The sequence below is a fragment of the Pelodiscus sinensis genome, chromosome 23 (assembly GCF_052426305.1).
Source record: "Pelodiscus sinensis isolate ZL-2025 chromosome 23, ASM5242630v1, whole genome shotgun sequence".
Lineage (NCBI taxonomy): Eukaryota > Metazoa > Chordata > Testudines > Trionychidae > Pelodiscus > Pelodiscus sinensis.
This window is the reverse complement of record NC_143074.1, coordinates 20,936,110-20,958,119: the sequence shown is the minus strand read 5'-3', so window position 1 is coordinate 20,958,119 and position 22,010 is coordinate 20,936,110. Positions and strand designations below refer to the sequence as shown.

The window sequence follows — 22,010 nt, the reverse complement described above, 5'->3', positions numbered from 1 at the left end:
GCCAGGAAATATTTTAAAATCAAATAAAATGGAATTACATCATTTTCTTGATGTAAGTGCCAGCACTTCTACTTGCATTAACTTTATTTATTACACAAATCAGACATTTACAAAGCACAACATTAAAAGTATGTAACAAAACAGACATTGGTTTTACAAAAAAGTGCTTACAATTTAGTTTTTGTTTTTTCAATAAATATTAGTCTTGACCGTCCACTCATTCAAAAGGATTTTTTAACCATTGTAGCCAAGACCTGCGTAACTGCAACATGCTACAACAAAATGATCTGCTTTCGAAATAAAACTCTGAAAAGTGTTTATAGTTGGCCTCTTATTACAAGGTCTGAATAGATCAGTGACAGCAATAGTGCAGGATTTAGGGCATCGGGGTTAACCACCATGAGCAAAAAAAATTTTTTTTGGAATAACATTTTAAACTACTCCATTTTCAGTCCCTTTCCCCATCCGATTTATTTATCATATTAAATTCTAGTGGAAAGTTCATCTTTCACTGGCTATCCTCATTGGGTTTAATCGAGAACATTTTTTGTACATAGCCACTAGAAAATTATAGTACACCGAGTCTGCAGCACTGCACCATAACCATTTGGCAATTACTGAATAAACTAAATAAATGAGAAGGATTTTTAAAAAAAAATCTACAGAAAGGAGATGAATGCGAATGACCTGAGATAAGGTTTTGTTCAATGGCAATAGTCAATGTGAAATGCATTGTGAAACAAAGTATTGAATAAATTAGAGGATTTCTTACATTCTTGGTACAGTTGAGTATTTTCCATACACAATAATTAGCTCCAAAACTGCACAAGCTGAATTGCTTCCAGTTCTTCCAAACAATTTGGGCTTAATGCATCAGAGTCTGATCTCTGAGTTAGCAAAGCTGCTTGTGGCTACTTACTGAGGACATCTTCCTTGAGCGTGGGTTATACAGTCCAATACTCTTTACACAGCTAGTGGTGACTCCATTTACATGATATATATTTGGTCAGAAATGTCTACACGTGAGCCCTGTGCTTTGCATTCTGATCCTGTCAATGGTAACAGTTAAAAACTTTGATTTACAGTACATATTACAAGTCAAATTGGATCAGTAACAAAGTAGTTGTGTAGCAGATATATTCTGCCATCTCCCTCCATAATGCTGCCGAGACAAAGGGGAAAGGCATCCAACCTCTGTCTCCCTCAATAAAACAGGGTTGTAGAAATCACAGTTACCATGGCATGAGGGTCAAACTACAGTCTGGAGTCTCATCCTCACAGTCAAACTGAACAGCTACCCATCACTGTATTACACTAGTGCCACAACAAAAACAGTCATTAGAATGCGCAAGCAAAGATGGGGGGGAAGAAAGTGTCGCCATCAGTGCCATGTCATGTGGACACAGACCCACTCACTGCACCCTCGCTGTGACACACCAGCAACCCGAATGCTCAGCTACAGTGAACAAAAAGCCATTGCCCGGTTCTCTCGCTTGTTGTTACGCACAAAAAGAAAAAAAAATCTGGCCGATTGACTGAAAACAGATACACGTTTTCCCCATGCACCTCCACAGAGAGGCAATAATACTGAGTTCTGGAACACAGGGAACCAATCAGATCGCAGATGCAGATGGGTAGACACCAGTCTCATGACTGGTTGAATTGAATGGAAACTATTATTAATCCGTCAGGAGGTGAATAATCGTATTTTATGAACTTCTAACTTCTGCCATTTTCCGTGTTAAAGTGTGGCTAACACTGCTAGCTCTGGGGTACAGTCAGCTTAGCTGAGTTAGTGTAACAACGAACGGATGCAACGCGGCGCGCTGGCTCCTTATTTCGGCACATCTCGAGGGGTGTGTTTGCTCAACAGAAAGCCACATCTGCTCATTCTGCGCTGTCCTTCAGTGAACACCTGCTGGTGGTGAACTAGACCTCCAGGCCCAGGAGGCTTGATTCATGGGTGGTGAGTAATGTAGACAAGGGAAGGCACAGCCTTCCCAAAACTGCCTGCATACCCCACAGCCGGGGAAGGCTGGGGAAGCTCCAACCCTCCAGGTCGCCTGGAAGAATCAGGCTGGGGTTGGATGGGGCTTGGCTCCCGGGTGGGAAGGGGCAGGCCCTTGGAGTGGAAGAGGCGGGGATGGGACTTGCCTTCCTCAGCTGGGCCTTCACCCGCCGCCCACGGATTTGTTAGAATGAACTACGGGACCCCAACTAGGAAAGATGTTGTAGTGTTGGAAATCCTCCTGGCCTAGTGGCAGGGTGAAGGCTTCGTGCGACTGCCACGAGATTGAACCAGGCACCTAAACGCAGGCATCTCTGCAGCGTGAGCTGGAAAGCCAGCTGCGCAGCGTAGCGGTGGACTCGGTCTCTGTGGATGAGCCACAGAGAGGGATGGGTCTCACACATGGACCGGCGGGACACATCCTCACATCCTTGGACAAGCTGCCTTCCAATCGCACCAGCAAAGCTGGCGGGAGCACACCCAGGAGAGAGATTTTGTTACAGTGGGGTGGGGTAAACAGACAGGGGGGGTTCAAGCATTGGTTGCCCCTTTATTATTACTCTCTAGGAAGGATCTTTGCAGGGTTTCTTTCCTGGTTCTGGCAGGCTGTTGAGCCCGAACTCTGTGGTTGCAATGAGACTGCTCGTGAGAGCAAGCACTCAGCAGAGAGGGCCGTAGGCTGACGAGTGGCTGATGGAGCTCTATGCTCCTCGTCTCTCCCCGGCCCTCCATGAGCATTAGGCAGGAGTAACTGAGAAGCACCAGAAATGGGCTACAACAAAAAGACTGAGGTAATCGTATAAAAGAAGTTGCCAGATCTACTAGCATGGCCTTAAAAAAAAAAATCACACACTGGCCTTGCCTGGCTGTTGCGTGGCCTCAGTCATCACTTCTTCCTACTAGGCCCGTGGATGCAACTTAAAATAGTTCAACTCTAGCTATACTGAAAATGTAATGCTGAGGATTTAAAGTTACAGTCCTGATTTACCCACCACTGGGGCAGGGGAGCCGATACTCAAGCCCTGGGGCCAGCAGAGGCTGATGAGCGATGAGGACTGACGCGCGGGAATCCCACCAAGCAGGGACAGATTTACCTAGCTGCCAGGCCACCAGGAGTCCAGCTAGCGGAGGCTGCATAAGGGAAATGCTGAGTCCTCCCCGTTCTCTAGTTAGACAGTGCTCGGTTGTGTTGGGAAGTAGGTTAGCTACACCCCCAGTGGAGTCCTGGTGTACAGAGACCATGTGACAGTTCTTCCTTGGCTAAACTTTTGCTAGACTTTTTGTCTGGAAATGGAGAGGGATCACATGAGGATTACCTGTTGTGTTCCCTCCCTCTGGGGCATCTGGTATTGGCCACTGTCAGCAGACGGGACTCTGAGCTAGATGCATCTTTAATCTGACCCAGTCTGGCCAGTCTTATGGTAGGGTTCTTCTCCTGGGGTCTGGGCCAGAGTGCGTCCAGCCTTATGTATTTAAGACACAACTTTCATTTGGAATTTTTAGTAGCAAAATGTATCATTTCCCAGCCCCCATGGCTAGCAGTGTGGTGCAGCTACAATCAGCTTCAAGCTACAGGCCGCCAGGAAACCAAGATACAGCTGATGGTCCTGGGAATGGAGGATCATCTAGCATGCCGAGGACAGGCATGGCAGTCAGGAACCTCTGAGCACTAATCATGGCTGGGACACCCCCTCCCTTTGAGAGCCTGCACAAGTCATCCGCCTCAGTCTCAACCTTCCTACCTGTAAAATGGGGAGAAGGAGGTTTAGTTACCTACCTTGCAGGGAGAATTAACGGATTAGTGGTTCGCAAGCTCTTTGAAGATGAAGGGCCATATTTCTGGCTGGCATAGCTCTATTAACTTCAGTCAAGTTACAACCAGTGGTGAATTTGGCTCAACGTGTGATAAGTGACTGAGCTAACTGGATCCAGATCTCATTTACACTTATGTACATCAGGCGTAACCTACTGGAATCAACAATGTTACACGGGGGCAAGTCAGACTCAGGCCCATGCACTTTGCTATCTTCTTTCTCTGTTTCGTTAGGTAATAATCAATAATACCTCTGGCTCAGCCTGTAATGATCTTTTCCTGGTCCATGATGCAGGAAGGAACGGTGGCAGTAGGGTCACTAATTTGGGCTGTGCGTGGCAGTGCCTCAGGGACTCACTGACATTCTGCAGGTCCACAAGAAACAAGCGAAAACGGGAACAATGCACTCCACAGGCCGGCAGCACTGCTGGGAGGTGAGAGCATTGGTTGTCAGATGCTGTCGGTGCAAAGAACAGAATGCTGAGTTGAGTTTCTCCTGCGTGACGGATCCGAGTTGCCTTCGATCGGACACCGTGTTTCAGCGGCTGAGGGGCAGCGGTGGTGGGAGGGCCATAGACAGATGATGAGGAAGAGTTCGCGCTGTCAGTATTGAAACAGGATGACCTAGCGGGAAAAACGTTAATGGAGTGTTAGCTGCTTACAAAGACAAGCCAACGGCCCGAGGACGACATGTTTTCAGGGAGCAGTAACAGTTTTGTTTCCCAAATGGCACCTAGAGGCTTGCTCCATCAAGGATTTTCCCCATCAAGCAACTTAAAAAAAATTAAAACACAGGTTTGAATGTAAGCATTGGTGACCTTTTCTAGAGAGCAACAGCGCTTCTTGAAAGAGTTGTCTTGTGTGGATCAGACATCAGGAACCAGACAGGATGGGACTATGTTAATAGCCACCTTAATTTAAATGAGCTTTGTACCCCAGGCCAGATCTTTAGCTTTTGAATCATAGTACACCTCATGCAAACTTTATGTCAGGAGTTATTTTATTTGGTTTATGGGAACCTTTCATACAGTTATTGAGGTGGATTTTCTTCCCCTTGCAATTCCTCCTCCCTCCCTTTGTTTTAAAGAATAAGATCAGGACTGTAACCAACTTTTAATCTATCTATGCACAAGAACAAAGCAGCTGGGCCCAACAGCACAAAGTGTGTGCACACGTGTTCATCCTCACTGCAAATGTAACCTCTGTGCATTTTTGTAAAGTCCCACAGCATTTTTAATTGTCTGTGGAACCACATATTTGGAAAAAGGCATCTCTTTAGAGCAGTGTTTCCCGGTGTTTATTTGCCCACGGAACCCTTTTCAGCTTAAAATAATTTCAAGGAACCCACCCTAGAGTTCCCAGGGTAAAATTTGGCAAGCAAAGAAAAAGAAAAAGAAAGCCTTGCCAGAATTGGTTGAGCAAAAAAACCTGCAAAATACTCTGTCTCTTTAAGAGGGGGCGGGGCAATGCCACGTTTTCACGGAACCCTTACGTTTGCTTCGCGGAACCCTGGGGTTCCACGGAGCACCAATTGGGAAACACTGCTTTAGAGTGACAAGGCAGGGAAGGTAATATATTTTTATTTGACCAACTAAATAGATATTACCTCAGCCATCTGCTTTTTCTAATAGCCTGATACCAGCATGGCTACATCACCTCGGAGTGACTGTTTTTGAAAGGTAAATAACATTTTGGATGGCTCTGTACCCTCAGCAGTGGGTCCTAAGACATTTCTTAACCATTCAGTCTAACTGGCAAGCAGTTTAATTGACACCCGTTGAAGTACCTGGACAAGTAGAGTTTCCATGTGTGAGGACATCGGAACCGTTTATCAAAGGGCTTGATACTCCAAGGGTGGCAAACAAAATACGGAACACTGAGGGTGCGTCTACACAAGGAATAACGCTTATTCCGAAATAGCTGTCATGTGGATGCGCCACTTCTGCTCTTTCGAAATAGATCCTCCCAGGGCCATTCATAGTAATTACTCCCCAGTGCCTCCTGGGGCTCTAAATCAAGGTAGCACGTCCACATTAGGGAAGCCTGCCTAATTTTGAGGCTTCCTTGTAGCGTAGATATGCTATTTCGAAATAAATCCGAAATAGCTTATTTCAAAATAAGCATGCTGTGTAGACGTATCCTTCATAAAGACAGAGCTCTGTTATCTTCAAAAATGGGTGCTGAAAGCTGAAAACAACAGGAGCTGAACGCCACAGGCTTATTTTAATTGCCTAAATAAAGCTTAGGCACCATTTTAATTGCCTAAATAAAGCTTAGGAACCTCGCTGAGTCTAGACACACATTTTTGAAAGCCTTGGCAAGAGGGAAAATTCTCTGAACAACCCGCTGCACCCTGGATGTTGTGAGTGTTCCGTGGAACCAAACTGGTTCATCTCCAGTCATTTTCGGTTATTGCTTCGAGACGCAACATCCTAGTATTTGGGGTTGTTGTTTTTTCGTGATGTTAGTGTCTCCCGGTTTCACGTTAACGCATGCAAACCAGAAAGGTCAGTGGTTGGCAAAGGCCCTCTCTACTCAGCGTTAACATGAATGCCCAGCGAGCACAAAGCACATGGAAAGCCGGGTAATGACACACGAGAAAATGCTCATTACCACATGGAGAGGAAAGGGACCAAACAAACAGGTGATGGTGGATTAGGCAGGATGAAACAAAAGGCTTCAATAATTCTAAGTGCCACAGCTCCACGCAAGAACACCAGGTGCTGAAAGGCGTATATATGGAGGATATTTCGGTGAGTCAAAATCAAGGCTCATCGGCCGGGGGACGGAAGGGATTAGTTGGCAGCCGCTGGGGAGATATTTGGACGAAGCAGGGATGCCCGGTGGCACCAGGAACAACTTTCACCTGACAACAGGCAGCACAAGGCCGTGGCAATGATATTATGCGTGGCTGTACTCCACGCCTGGAACTCCATTTACCTTCTCACCCCTATTAGACAGTGGTCCTTCCATGTCTGCTTTGAGGTGCACTGGTGGAGCAGTGTAGGGAAGTCTACAGTGCACTTGCCCACACTGTACCTGACCTGTGAATGAGAAGAGGGCTTCAGCCTCTGTGACCTTCAATCAATCGTTCTTTGTGCCAGAACTAAAGCAGCAGTCCTTAGGCGAGGAATAAAACACACCCTCCAGGCGAGGCAGCCAGGACCCTGAGCAGGGCTGAGCAGGAGAAAGCAGGCGCAGGAAGATTCATTAGCTTCTGCAGGTTGAACCTCTATAAACTGGGACTCTCTGGTCCGGTAACATCCACGGTCCTGCCAGAACATGGATGTGCCAGGACCAGGGAGTCCCAGTACAGGGCTGGTGGCTAAGAGCCCAGCCGACCGGCAGGGTAGCGGACTGCCCAGTGGGACCAGGAGTACAGCGCGCTGCAGTGGGGCTGCCCAGTGGGGCTGGGAGTCTGGCACACTGGAGCGGGGCTACAGCTGGGCTGTCCAGCGCGGCAGGGCAGTGGGATGGGGGGAAGCCAGATGGCAGCCAGTCCAGGCCTGGGGGCGGGCAGCACTGGGAAGCCAGATAGGACCTCCTCTGGTCTGACAAAGTCCCTCATCCAGGATGGGTCAGGTCCTGAGAGTGACAGACAGGGAGGTCCAACCTGTACTAAGATGCACATGGATCAAATGCAGGGAACCTTATGTTTTTCTTAAAAGCAAAATGCTCCCATGAAGTCCCTGAAGTCATTCTACCTGTCCCATTAATGAAGTGGGAGCCACCATTCCCAAATAATTAATCAGCCCTTAGAGTGACAGGAAGCATTCACGGGAGCAAGACCGGTCACTCTCCAACCCAAGCAATAACCAACTCGTCATTGAACAGCATCCCTGATTTACAAGGAGGGCTAACGACCAAGGAAGTGAAGCCAATACAGTGAGCTCAGCTGAAGATGAGGGATTTTATTGAAAGAGGCCACATCTGTGACTTCTTCCTTCTCCCTTCTCCACCTCTCTGCGTCTCGCCACCGCCGCTGGCAATAAGCAATTTGGTTTGCTCTGCTGAACAGCCACGTCAGAAAGACCCAAAGGGGAGAGTTTTCCCAGGTGCCTGCTCTCTCCAGGGACTCAGGGCTGCCCTGAGCCTGGTCCACAATGAATAAGATGTCAGAACCTCCGGGGGAGCATGCCTGCACCTTTGAGCACTGTACACAAGGAAGGTCTTGATGACAGGTATTGACACAACAGCACCCCTAACTGCTAATCGAGCTTCTCTTGCAACAAAGGCCTTATTCTCCCCAGCAAGCCCAACTCCCTTTCGCCCCCTCACCCCACCCCCTGCCGCCTTATGCTCCCCCATGAGGTGAGCCGACACTTACTTTCGATGTATCCGTGCAAGGTGACCATCCTGGCCCTCTCCGGGCTGCTGAAGGGAGAGTAGTGGATGTCGTCGGAGAGCGACGTAGGGATCCGGGGCTGGGCGGCTCCGGTGGGCGGCACCGTGTGCTGAGGCGTGTGCTTTTTATGGCGCGCGCGGCAGTTTTGAAACCAAACCTGCAATGTCAACAGAAACCAAACTGTTTGGGTCCAGAGAGAGCTGGCGGGAGATCTGACCTCCCTGCTGGGCTCCTCCAGCGTCGGTCTGAGGCGGAACAGTTCAGACAAGGGCTGGGGATTTGAGGGAAGACGTCGTTAGAATTCGGTGCATTGGGAAATCGGCCAACCACCACGCTCTGCTGGTTTTATTTTTATAGGTCAGAACTGACGGGTCAACTCCGTGCAGCATGAGCAGCCGGGCCGTGGAGCTCACTTTTCACTATTAATGTGCCTTGGCTAATCAAAGGACGCCATCCAGCTTCAATGAAATGATGAACCTTGTGACACTTGGGGTGTGTCTAGACTACAGGGTTTTGTCGACAAATGTGACTTTCGTCAACAAAACTATCCCTGCGTCTACACTACCACCGAGTTCTGTCCACATTCTACGAGGAATAACGCCTTTTGTTGACAGAGTGCAGTCACCAGAAGGCGTTATTGCATCTACACTGTCCTTTGCATCTACGCTGTCATGTCGACAAAGCGGCTTGCTGTGTCAACAGAACTGGCTGTCGTCTAGACGCTCTTTGTCGGCAGAAGCTTTGTCGACAGAATCTGTCAACAAAGCTTCTGTCGACAAAAGCCTGTCGTCTAGACGTACCCTTGATGCTGGAACCACAGGGTGACGTTCTATGGCTTGTGTTAGACAGACGGTCAAGCTAGCTCCGTGGCTCTCAACCTTTCCAGGCTACTGGACCTCTTTCAGGAATCCGATCTGTCACGTACAGAGCTGTCAGCCATGGGGGACTAAGGAGGCAGCTACACCAGGGCCTGGTGGCTTAAAGCCCCAGGCAACGTACGCTGAGTGTCCCTGAAGGGCTGGGGGGGGGGGCTAACCTCAGCCCCGCCCCATATACCTGAGGCCCCGCCCTTTCCATGGTCACAGAGCCAGGCCCTCTCTCCAGGGGCCCGGAAAATATATCCATAGCTCTTTCATGTCTCTGAAAAATGACTTGCTTCCAAAAACAGCCATAACTGAAAAATGACTGAAAAATTCCGGGCATCCTCCTTTTACCACATGATTTTAAAATAAACCCAACTGGAATATAAAGATTGTACTTACATTGCAGTGTCTCCTATATAGAGTAGTCTAAACAATCACTGTCTGAAATTTTAATTTGAACTGGCTTTGCTAACGCCTGTTGTAAAAGGAGGCAAATATCTTGCTTAGTTGCTGTATCTCCTGGAAGACCCTGGTTGAGAATCACTGGGATCGAGGGTCATAAAGGTCTTTTCTGGTCTGAAAAATGGGCCAGTCTTTGCCAAGTGTTACTAACTGGTCAGTGAGTGTTCAGAGCCAAGCACTTGGGAGAAATATTGTAATGTTCCTGTGTTCCTGTCCAGGAGGAATTTGGTACAGTCAAGACATTCTCCATTGCCAAGGGTCTACCCCCAGTTTTGAATGCTGAGACAGGACATTGGGTCTGTCTTTGCTGCAGAGTGAACATGGGTGATTCGCACCCACGCCCGAGCCCTGGGTTAGCCTGAGTTAGAATCATAAGACACTAGAACTGGAAGGGCCCTTGAGAGGGCATTGAGGCCAGACCCTCACGGCAGGACCAAGCAACATCTAGACCATCCCTGACAGGTGTCTGTCTAACCTGCTCTTCAATATCTCCAGTGATGGAGATGCCACAACCTCCCTGGGCAATTTATTCCCGTGTTTAAACGCCCCGACAGTCAGGATGTTTTTCCTAATGTTCAACCTAAAGCTGCCTTAGTGTCCTCACAGGTCCGCACTCACCTGTGTGTGTTACTACAACATCTGGGGGCATGTCCCATGGTCCTTTGTGCTCCAGGGAGCAGAGCCGCTCTATGAATCCTCCCCAGTGAGTCAGGGCAGAACCCGTCTTCTTGTCTTTCTGAACACAGGGAGAATTGTGGGAAGGCGTTGGAGGACTATCAACAGGTGAGTGCTTCACTGCAAAGCGAGCGGGTTACCATGGTGACAGAAAGCCACAGTCGAGCTATAGTCCCGGGGCGGGCACTAATTTTGGATGGGGGGGGCTCAGTCGGAACACTCCGAGCCGGGAGGGGAGAGGGGTACTGTGCAGCTCCCATTGGCTGGAAACCAAGATTTCGCTGAGGGCGGGGGCAGCGTGTGGAGTCTCTCCGTCCCCCCACCCCTGGGTGCACCGTGTTCAGAGAGCAGAGCGGGGGCAGGCCAGTCAGAGAGACTGGTGGAGGCTCTGGTAGGCTGGATTAGGTGGCTTGGTGGGCCGGATTCTATTTGCTATAGTCTCTATCCAGGAACGATTAGCTAGCTGGGGTTGCCAGCCCCACTCAACTTGGGTTAGAGGTTTGTGGGCATGTGGATGTGTGAAGGGATTAGGGGCAATGCTTGGGTTCATTCTGCCATGGAGACTGCCCCATACTGTATATCCAGGCTGTTCAGACCTGTTCAGTGAAGCCAATGGGTGTGTACCTCATTGCTCGGATTAAAGGAACACCCAGTAACCTATGGCAGTAGCCAGGATAAGGAATCCTGCTTTTATGGCTAGAATAAGGTACGTGCGAGAAGCCATCTTTTCAAAAATCCAGAGCTAGGTCAGAGTACACATGTTCCAAAGGAACCTGGACCCCTGGATTCCAGAGAAGGAAACAGTCGGAAGTGTTTCACACAGGATTATGCCTGACAAATTGTTTCCTGATGAAAGCTCCTTTTTTTTAGAAAAAAAAATTCACATGTGGAATCGCCCGCGGTATGGTCCACTTGGTCTTGGGATTATTAACGACTCTTGTTAACTGAGGTCTGAGCTGGATTTTGCCCTAGTCAATTTTGGCAGGGCAAACACAGATGGAGGCTGCAGGTTTGATTTAGACTTTCAGGTTTTTCTTACATGCAAAACTACGTCCAGTGCAACGTCAAAGCCAAGAATATAAATGCACAAGAGGGACTGGAGGGTCAGGATGAGACTCCTACAGGAACTGTATTTACTGCTTGCATAGGTAATTATAATACTTAACTGTTACATGGAGCTTTTTATCCACAGGTCTCAAAGTGCTTGTGCCAGTATCCCCATTTTACAGAGGGGGAAAACTGAGGCACAGAGCTGAAAAGTGACTTGTTTAAGGTCACCCTCCAGGCCTTTGGCATAACCAAAGACAGAATCTAGCTCTTTTTCTCTACCCTGCAACCTGAATCTCTAGTTGTATTACCTTCGCTGCCCTATTGCTCGCTACGAACCATGCACCCTCCCTGGGATTGCTTCTGTGATTTCCTTATGGCTTTTCCTCCTGGCTGAGGAACTTCCTCACGTGTTTAAAACCTCACTTTTAATGGTTTCCAAAGTGCACCCCCGTAGGCGGCTCCTGGCTGTCAATAAAATGCATGGAACAGCTGGAGTTCCTTCACACAGGGGAGCAAGGGATCTTGGGGAAGGGCACTCGGTTGTCTGGACTGATTTTCAGTGACATGGTAAAGTGGTTAGAGATGGTGTTCAAAGCCGTTTCCTTCCCTTTCATGTATTTACATTGGCTCGCAGCTAAATGTCTTTGATTATACAAATTGGAAAAGAAAAAAGAAGGGAAAGCAGGGGAAAGAGCAGGAAAAGGAAAAAGGAGCAGTGTTGATACAGGTCGAACCTCTCTAGTTCGGCACCCTCAGGACCTGACTGGTGCCAGTGCCAAACTAGAGAATTTGCCGAACCATGGGAGGTCAATATTGGTTAGCAGCATCACCAACACTCAGAACACTGAGGGCCAGGACTGGGGGCTGCAAACAAACTTTATGGAACTGCGAGAAACTTGGCCACCCCCACGATAAGCAGACATCTGGGTTACTAAAATCGTGCCGGACTATGGATATTGCCAGACCAGAAAGTGCCGGACTAGAGAGGTTCCACCTGTATAATTAACAGACTCTGCAGTCAAACACCTGCACCTTGGAGCAGGTCCTTGCTAGATCCAGCTAACCCAGCGTGTCTGTTCCTAGCAGCGACTCCGTGATGGCAGCGGAGGAAGGGTGTGAAGATTTAGCCTAGTAATTCCAAGGAATCGCCCTGTGGCAAAACCGCCAGGAGATGCCACTGTGCAAAGCATCCTACACACACACACACACACACACACACACACACACACACCTCTGTATTTCAGGCCCCTTACCTGAATGACTCTCCTGCTCAGTCCAGTCATGTCTGCCAGTTTCTGAAGGGTCTGTGCGTCGGGGTTGTTGTCCTGAGCAAACTGGGCCTGCATGACCTGGAGGACAGACGGAGACAGGGAGAAAAGTCACCTCGACTCTCCGGGCTGCTCCCCCCGTGGGACCCCGCGCCGAGGCGACGTTACCTGCAGCTGCTCAGCGGTGAAGGACGTCCGCGCTCTCTTGGCTGGCTTCGGCTGGCTGTCCTGCTCAGACGGCACGGCTCCCTCTAGCGTGATCCCGTTGCCTACAGAGAGAGGGGACAGTTCTGAGCACCCCTCTCCCACGCTTTGAGGCTCACTCGGGGGTTGCCCATTGGGTTCCTGTAGACCCAGGGTGAGGAACCTTTTTGGGGGTCAGATGCCGCTGACCCACAAAAAAATCAGTCAGGAGCTGCCCACAAGTGAGAAGCAAAAAAATAAAAACCCCATAAAACAAACAAAAAAAAACCCCTCTCTGATGTGGCCCTCAACTGAGAAGGAGAAAGACTCTTCCCCACATTTCCCTCCCACATCAGAGCCTGGGCGGACCATGCTAGTAGATTTTTTGTGCTCCAGCCCTGGAGGGAGGCAGCACTGAAGCTGGAGTCCACTGTGGCCTTCCCAATGCTGGGAGGGGAGCCCTGAGCCTCAGGGGCTGGATCCAGGTAAGCCCCTAAGGTTCCCTGCCTCTGCTTTATAGTGAAATGCCAGTTAGATCCCATGCATGGGAGCCCAGAACCAAGCCTCTAAAGCAGTGTTTCTTAAACTTTTTAAGACCGAGGAACACCAAACAATAATTTTTTTTTCTAAAGAACACCAAGGACTTTGTTGCGCAAAAAAAAAAAAAAAAAAAAAAAAATTCGGAGGGAAAATTATTGAGGGAAAAAAAGGGTTGGCGGGAAGTTATTGAGGAAAAAAAAGGTCACCTGCCCCTTTAAGGGTGGCCATTTTGAATTCTGTTGTTCTCCGCGGCACACCTCCGACTGCCTCGCTGCACACCGGTGTGCCACGGAACACAGTTTAAGAAACACTGCTCTAAAGAAAGGGGAGTTTTTCGTACCACTGAAGCAGAAATAATCCCCTCCCCATAAGGCTGTCTAGGGAGTAGGGTTGTACAGTAAAACTCCAATAGTCCGGCATCCAATAGTCCGGCACGCCTGATAATCTGGCATCAAAACGGCAAGAGCCTAGTGAGTGAGCTTTGGCAAAAAATGAGTCACAAGGTAACAGCGGCAGCAGCTGAACTGAGCAAAAGGGTAAAAAAGGCTTAAAAAAACGAAAACATTACAGTATACTGTATTCAGTATGTACAATAAAAAGGGTTAAGAACACTTTATATACAGTATATAATGTATACAGTATATATATATAACCAGCTTATAGTACCTCCTGATAGTCCGGCATATCTGATAATCTGGCACCACCTATGTCCCATAGGTTCTGAATTATCGGAAGTCTACTGTAATAGTGTAGCTGGTTAAATGATTAACTGATAAGCATCTGCTCCATGAAAAGACACACACACACACACACACCTCGTGACTCTGTATTTCAAGTGTTTTGGGGGCTGGCTCTGTCCTGGCTCGCAGATTTACTTTAAAAGCAGAGTCGCAGCGGGGGGAGCTGCTGGACATGGCATAAGCCGGATCTGAGCCAACCTGAGAGCCCGCCAGCTCCCAAGCGCCTTTCAATGTGGAGCCACAGCGGTTAATCACGTATCAGACAAAATTTGTGTCAGCTACACGATGACCAGATTACACACTGCCTAACTTCCCTCCGAGGAGGTCACCTAGAACAGGAGCTTGGCCAGGAAGGGAGTGTTGGGGGTTGACAGGGTTCGGGCTACTAGTCCTTTTAGGTCACACGAAGTGACCCAACGCTGCGGGACCTCACCCAGCGCCCCATTATTAAGCCAGCTCCCACCCCAGAGAATCGGCGTTTTGCCTGCCTGCAGCATCAGGCACCTGGGGCCCAAACTGGACCTCAAGGCACAGCCCCGCTGGGGAATTCAGATGGCACACAGGGGGAGACAGCAAACAGAGCTGAGCAGTCACCGCGCCTCTAAGAGACCTGCCCCAAGCAACCCGGACCCTGCTGCCCAGCCTTGCGCCGGGAGCCCCCAAAATGTCAGGTTCCCTGCCACTCCAGGGACAGGCGTGTCCTTCCTGCTCCCATGCCCCCCACATTAGGCTGTGAACCCCCTGCAAAGCCTCACAAAGGATGGGATTTGCCCCCGGGGCATTGCAAAAGTGCAGAAATCTGGGGAATGCAAAGCTGAGTCCTGCCTGAGCGACAGGCCATTGCTGGCACTTCACACCCGCCCCAGCTGCGGGCTCCCCCAAGGGGGGCATGTCCCTTCCCGCAGGTGCAGAACGCTCCGTCTTGAGGAACTCAGAGTTCCGGGGTTCACGCGGGTCTCGGAGCAGCCTCCTGCCCAGGGGTGGTAGCAACGTCTGCCCCCTCCTCCGCCAGGAGCGAAAAGACGCACACGAACCTCCATCTGGAGACGGACCCCTATTCCCTTGCACCGCTGAGGATTTATTCCCCCAACACCACGCCAGGGTTTAGCCCCACCCTCCAGACGGGGATGGGCAGCACTGCGACATGAAGTTACCTGCCCGAGGCCGCACACAGTCTGTGCAGGAGCTAGGCACTGGGCCTCAGTCCCCTAAGAACGGCAGAACGGGTCCGAGCAACGGTCTGCTGAGCCCCGTACCCTGCCTTCCCGCAGCGACTGATGCCAAGCCAGGGCTTCGGCGGGAATGAACAAAGCAGGGCTCCTGCATCCGGCAGTCAGAGGCTTCGGGACACACTGTGCATGGGATTGTGTCTCTGACCATCGTGGCTAACAGCCCCAGAGGGAACTTTCCTTCAGGAACTCATCTAGCTCCTCTGGGAACCCTGCGAGACTTTTGGCCCTTCCTAACAGCAAGGAATTCCCCAGGGTGAGGTTGCGCTGCATGAAGAAGTGCTTCCAGATATCTGGTTTAAACCCTCGGCCTTTCTATTGTAGCCGCTCGCCCGGGGGCCTTATGTTGCATGCAGGGGTAAAGAACCCTTCCTATTCCCTTTCCCCACACCAGCCATGATGTTACAGGCCCCTGATATCTCCTGCCATGTAGCCAGCCTCCACCAGGAAGGCTGGCACTCAATAGTTTAAATAACTCCTGCACCAGCTTCGTGTGGGCTGGCAATCCCTAGCAGAGCACTGATGATCTCAAACTTGTGTCCCCGCTGGCCGCTTTGCCCCCAACTCCCCTAGCCCCAGGTACAGTTGTGATTGACAAAGTGCGAGAGCCTAGGAACGCCAGCCAGGATCCGTCACGCGAGGTGCTGTAGAAATACAACGTCAAAGGCAGGCCCTGCCCTAAGGAGATCACAGTGTGATTAAGACACAGCACAATAAGTGGGTGTAGCAGGTAACTGGAGGGAAGGGGGAAATGCAGGACGAGGGGAACAGTGACAGGGACGGGCATTTAGACCATCTACCCGGCCGTTATCGGTAGCACAGCAGAAGTAGGGCTCTGCCTTTTGAAACTCCTCACTCTGAGCACTGAATCCAGGCCACATGTAACCCCATTGAAGTCCTTGAGTTGGTTCCCCAGCCTCAGACTGCATCTGCCATGTAAGCGGCACAGAAGTAAGGGTGACCGCACCCTACCGGTGTCACCCTTACTGCTGTCCTGCCGCTTTCACAGCTGGGTGGCCAGAGAGTGGCAGCTGCTAAGGGCCCAGCTCTGCAAGCAGCAGTGCAGAAGAAAGGATGGTAACACCGTACCAGGCCATCCTTACAACTGTGCTGCTGCTGGCAGTAGCTCTGCCTCCAGAACTGGGCTCCGGGACAGCAGCCACTGCTCTCCAGCTACCCAGCTCTGAAGGCAGCGCTGCTGCCAGCAGCCGTGTAGAAGAAAAGGTAGCTACACTGCAGCCCTCCTACAATAACCATACAACTTCCCAACACAAACACACACACAAACACACACAACTCCTTTGTGGGGCAGAACCCCTGCTAGTACAACCCCAAGACATCTCCGATGTAAACAGCTGCAATCATGAAATACACCGTTTTTAAAATCCTATGACCATGAAATTGACTCAAATGGACCATGGATTTGGTAGGGCCCTAGGTATATTTCCAAGGGCATGGGCAGCTAATCCACTGCAAAGGGGAAAGCGGGAGAGGAAAAGGACTTTGTGCCAGTGCCCACGTGAACACCAAACATGTTAGGGAGCAGGGCTGGGGTGAAAGGTCACATCAGGCTCCCTGGGAATATTAAAACCTTCCACAAAGGCATGGAAATCACATCCACTATAAGACCTGCGTCCACTGCGTGATTCCGGCGCACAGGGCTCCTTCCAGATCCTCGGCCATGCTCGGACCGGCTGGTGGGTGCCACTAAGGGTGGGGGTCTGACACAGGGTTCAGCAGCTCCCTGTTCCTTGCTCCGGGAGCCGCTTGCTTGGGAGGCTGGACTGGGCTGGGATTGCCTTGGCCCACGCTGGAGGGCTTTCTCAGCCAGCTTGACTGGTTCCTGTAGGATGATGAATGGGATTCAGGCGGCAGCAACAGCTGTTTGTTTTTCTTAGGCATGAAACTTCATGAGCAGAAGAAATCGCTTTGTAATTGCTGGGGGCGGAGGGGGGACCCCTGTGGCTCTCTGCAGTTCTCCAGAAACTGCCCCTCTCCGCACTCTCCTCCGAGCCGACAGTGCCCCAGAGTGAGCGTTCAGGGGCAAGGTTTCCTTTGCTTCCAGGGCAGGAAACGCTGGCCTTACGTTGCAGAATCCTGCGGCACAACCGGTCCATCCAGCTGTCACCAGGCTTCCTCCGGCCACTTGCCCCCATAACTGGTGTGATCGCCCTTTGGGCACAGCCTAAGCAGCAGGAGAGACCCAGCATCTCGAACGGAGGAAGCACCAACAACTCCACTAGGGCTTCCCCCGTTGACACTAGCCTGGGTGCCAACCCATTCACGCCAGCTGAAGATCTGTCTCCCCCCACGCGAGGTCGCCACGTCAGGACAAGTGGCACCGTCCCCTGGTCGTCCCCTTCCCGCCACGGGCCAGTCCTAGCCGCCCCGGCGAAGCCCCCGCAACGCCATACTCCAGGCATCGGCCTGCCATATGGACTGACGTCCTGCAACCAAGCATCCCAGAGTCAGGACCCTCCCAGGCGGATTTGACATTTTGTTTGCCTCTCGCTGCTGGAACCGTGTAAACACCGGCTGATTCTTCTCATGTCGTCGCTGCTAATCGTTTCCACATGCGGCTGAGGATGGCGCATCCACCTCCCCATTCCGTGTCGGCACATCCGCCCCGGGAGCAGACACACGCCGGCCTCCCCGGCAAACACAGATAAGAACACTACCCGCTGTTGCGCCAGCAGGCAGGACTGAACCTGGGCCCTCTGGACCTTAGTGCAGGAGCCTCTACGGCTTGAGCTAAAAGCCAGTAGGCTGTAGAGCAGGGCTACTCAACACGCAGCCTGTTCATTTGCGGTGTACAGTGAGGTTTGGGCAACACGTAGCCCATGGGTGGGGTCCTTTGAACACGGCCTCCACTGGGAACACGCTCCACAACGGCGAGGCGTCTCCCAGGTAGGGTGAGCACTGAAAGACGCAAGCGGACGGGCTGGCTGGAACAGACGGGTACAGGGTGTCGGCGTTTCTAGCCCTCAGGGAGGAAGTGCCAGGGCATTATGGGATATGCTTTGTAGTCAGTATGAAAAAAGCTATTTGCATATATTTGCATACATATTTACATGTCTATGCAACCACATTGAAGTTGCAGCCCTCGGCATGTGCTGTGAGTATCACTCTGGGCCCCGGGGCCTCCAAAGTTGAGTAGCCCTGGTGTGGAGCAAACTCCTTCTCTCTCTCTGTACGTGGTCTCATTGGCACTCCATGGGACAGTGCCCCCCACCTTAGCGCCTGGGCTGTGCTTTCATCCGCAGAGAGCTCGGACATCCCTGAGAGGGCACTAAACAGCAGGGGAAGGCCCGGGGGACAAGACAGCTCCCCCGTGTGAAATTCTCTTATCTAACGTCTCCCCCTCTCCTCCCCCCGCCTCTTCTTCCTCAGCCTCTTTTGCACGCCAAGGTTTGACAGCAAGATCGGAGACTCAAGGCAAGAAACACGCACGCCAGGACCTTTCCTTCCCAATCACTCCTATTCCCGTCTAGTAACGCTCTGTGCACACCCCTCCCCCCCCCCAGTTTCCTTAGTACTAGCCCATTGGCCTCCTGCCTAATTGCAGCCCACGGAATCGCCTTTGTCTCTGCAGCACGGGAGAGGCCCCTGGGTTCTGCCCATACAAGGAGAAACGGTCTCCCTAGGACAGAGGTTCTCAAACTTTTTGGCCCATGGCCCACCCTGCTCAACGCAGACCTTTCTGCAGACCACCAGCCAACCATGATGACAAAATGGGTGCAGGAACGGGCTAGGGGAAGAGAGGTGTTGGCAGGAGGGAGGGTGCACAAGAGGGGCCTCCCATGACAACAAAATGGGTGGACGAGTGGGCTGGGGGCTCTATTAGGGAAGGAGGGACCAGGAGCCAGCTAAGGCTACGTCTACAGGCTTCTTTCGCAAGAAGCTTTTTTCGGAAGAGCTCTTCTGCAAAAACGTCTTCCGAAAGAGCGCGGCCACACTGCCAAAGCGCAACGAAAAAATGATCTGCTTTTTCGAAAGAGAGCGTCTACACTGAAGGGACGCTCTCTTGCACGTAAGCGTGGTTGCTATGGACGGAGCGGCCACCAGGGCACCTGTGCTTTTTCCTCTTTCCTCTTCTTCCGAAAGAACTCCCTCTTCCCCGTCCACACTGTCCACACACGCCTTTTTCCAAAAGAGCCCTTTCGCCAAAAGGCGTCTTCCTCGTAGAAAGAGGATTCCCAATGCCGGAAAAACCACTCTGTTCTTTCGATTTGCTTGTGGAAGAACACAATTGCAGTGTGGGGGCCGTTTTTCCGACAAAACTCTGTAGTGTCGACATACCCTAAGCGTGGGGGGTCTTGGCAGGAGGGGATGCATGAGAGGGGCCTCTCACCACTCCCAGGCACCACCTCCTGCTGCTCCCATTGGTCATGATTCCGGCCAATAGGAGCAGCGGGGAAAGCCTCCAGGTGAGCTGTTTCCTCCCGCAGCTGGGAAGGAGAGAGGCAGCGTATGGAGCCGCTTCCTCCCCCAGCAAGCTGGATCTGAACCACGAGGCTCCCCTGCCCCCCGCAGCAGGAAGCCAGCGCTGGAGCGCCAATCTCGTGGGGAGAGGCCCAGGTCTGGAGCGCCAACACAGGCTCCCCGCTGCGGGGGAGGGACAAGCCCTGAGCCCGCAGCCCACTGGCAAGACAGTCGCAGACCACTAGCGGCCCACAGCCCACACGTGGAGAACCGCTGCCCTAGGAGAAAGTGGGGCTTCATTCAAAACCACCAGGCCGCATGAATCACAGAACTGGGCTAATTCGACCGGCTGGGATAAGCCGGCAGGAATCCCAACGGCGTCCCTCGGAGATGCAGCCTGGCTGCACGAGGGGGCGTGTGGAAACAGGGGTAAGGTGAGGCCATGATTCCCACCTCCCCTGTGCCATGGGAAGGGATCTCACGGAGGGAGGCTGGGAAGCGTTTTCCTAGGCAGACAGACCAGCCAGACAGAGCTAGCACAGACAACCCCCCCGGGCCATTAACTCACAAACATCCCACTCTCCCTACCTTTAATATCAGCAATTCACAGACACTTACCTTCCTTCCTCCCCCTTCCCACCCCCCCGCATCCCCCTTCTGTTCTGCAATGTGATTTGTCCTTTTCATATTTGTTCATTTTTTTTAATTGTATCCTTTGGTATATATGGTTGTGACTACTTTCTTCCACTATTTGATCTGAGGAAGTGGGTCTGGCCCACGAAAGCTCATCATCTTATAAACCATCTTGTTAGTCTTTAAAGTGCTACATTGTCCTGCATTTTGCTTCAACTACCCCCGGGCCAGACCCTCTACTGGAGTCGGTCTCCACTGAAGCCCAGGGGCCGTGCCTGTTTAAACAGCAGGGGGGGGGGAGTGGCCCATGCCCACCGGAAAGCGGAGCAGGAGCGTTCTCACGGCCCGTCTCTGGGGTCAGAAGGTGACACGCCACAAGCGCTGGCTCTTTGCCCGCTGCTGTGCCCTGCCAGACTGACCCACCCGCTTTCACGGCCAGCTTTTCTCACCCCCAAACCGGCCCGCCGTGTCCAGGGTCGCCCTGGCAGGGCTCACGTGGAGTTTTGAAAACCTTCCGGTGCCTCCCTGCACCTCGGAGCCAGCCGTGGGGGGAGAAAGTTCCGGGGGGCTTAGCTTCAAATGAGCACTTAAACCACATACCTCCATCTGCGCCCAGGTGACCCCTGGGACCATCCCTGCCCCCCTTGCAGGAGACCATCGTCAGAGGCGCTAGGCCTTCTCCGCTGAGAATTCCGCCTACGCCTCCCTCCACAGGAGCCAGGAAACATTGGGCGTGCGCCAGGGCCACGTCTCAGTTTGCAGGGACAGATGCGCCGCTCTCCTGCTGGGGCCAGGGGAGATGGCAGGGCCAGATTCAGCGTCAGAAGCAGCAGCTGGTGGAATTGGCCGTGGCTCCCCGGGGGCATGGGGCCCTGGGGGAGATGCTGCCTCTGTGGTGGATCCTCTAAAGCCAAATCCCTTGTCAGGGCGGGAGCACTCGACCACTTCCATCCGTTGTCCTGGCCAGGGACACCGTAAGGCTCACGATCTGGACCTCACATCTGGCAAGCTTTTCCCGGGCCTTCCCACCTGCCCTTCTCCACCAGGCCATTGCAATACACCTGCGTCCCGCCTGACCTGAACACCTCTGGCGTATTTGTGAGAACCACCACGTGCAACTCTGCGGGCAGTTCTGCTCCCCAGCCAGCCACGCAGGATGGGAAATGCTGACTGTTCGCACAGGCTCCTGTGTTCCCACACTGCTGCGGTACCGCCTACCCCCTGCCGTGTCGTGGAGCTCCAGTGTGTCTAGACTGGATTCCTTTGCACACGTACTGTACAGCTTCCTGGGCTTAGCACTAGCAGTGCCCAGCTCGGCCCCCTCCACTTCGACGTGCCCAGCCATGGGACAGGGCGGCAGGGCGTACGGAGCCGTGGGGGGAGGCAGAGGGAAAAAAGCAACACAACACTAGGGTTGCCAGATACTTCCACAAAAACTACCGAACACGGCAGGAAAAAACTTGGTTGAGCCAAAAAAAAAAAAAGAGGAGGGGGGAGGGGAACCAAAATTGTTGAGCAAATAAATAAATAACTAAATAAAAGAGTTGCACACAATAAAAGAGTCGCCGTGCCTTTAAATCCCCATGCTTTGTTCCTCCCGCCCCCACCAGACACGGCAGTGGAAGAATGTCCCAAGTGACCTTCCACCCGAGAAAAACAGAAAATACCGGACATTTGACATGTCTGGTATTTTCTGGTTTTTTTTTACCGGACAGAGGCCGTAAACACCAGACTGTCCAGGCCAATACCGGACACCTGGCAACCCTACACAGCGTCCGT

General features: G+C 51.8%; 1 protein-coding gene across 2 annotated transcripts in view; it reads right to left on the bottom strand.

Annotated features, from left to right (window-relative positions):
* Nucleotides 1-72: 72 nt before the first annotated feature.
* Nucleotides 73-22,010, bottom strand: part of LHX6 (LIM homeobox 6) — a 53,653-nt gene continuing 31,715 nt past the window's right edge. The window contains exons 6-10 of one of the 2 annotated variants that reach the window (XM_075905409.2): nucleotides 12,653-12,753; nucleotides 12,470-12,565; nucleotides 8,149-8,323; nucleotides 6,762-6,865; nucleotides 73-4,445 (exon numbers count right to left, since the gene is read on the bottom strand). In XM_075905409.2, coding sequence (XP_075761524.1) covers nucleotides 4,425-4,445; nucleotides 6,762-6,865; nucleotides 8,149-8,323; nucleotides 12,470-12,565; nucleotides 12,653-12,753 — 497 coding nt within the window. In that variant the 3' untranslated portion in view covers nucleotides 73-4,424. The remainder of the gene's footprint in view (nucleotides 4,446-6,761; nucleotides 6,866-8,148; nucleotides 8,324-12,469; nucleotides 12,566-12,652; nucleotides 12,754-22,010) is intronic. The other variant, XM_075905410.2, reaches the window with a different exon arrangement.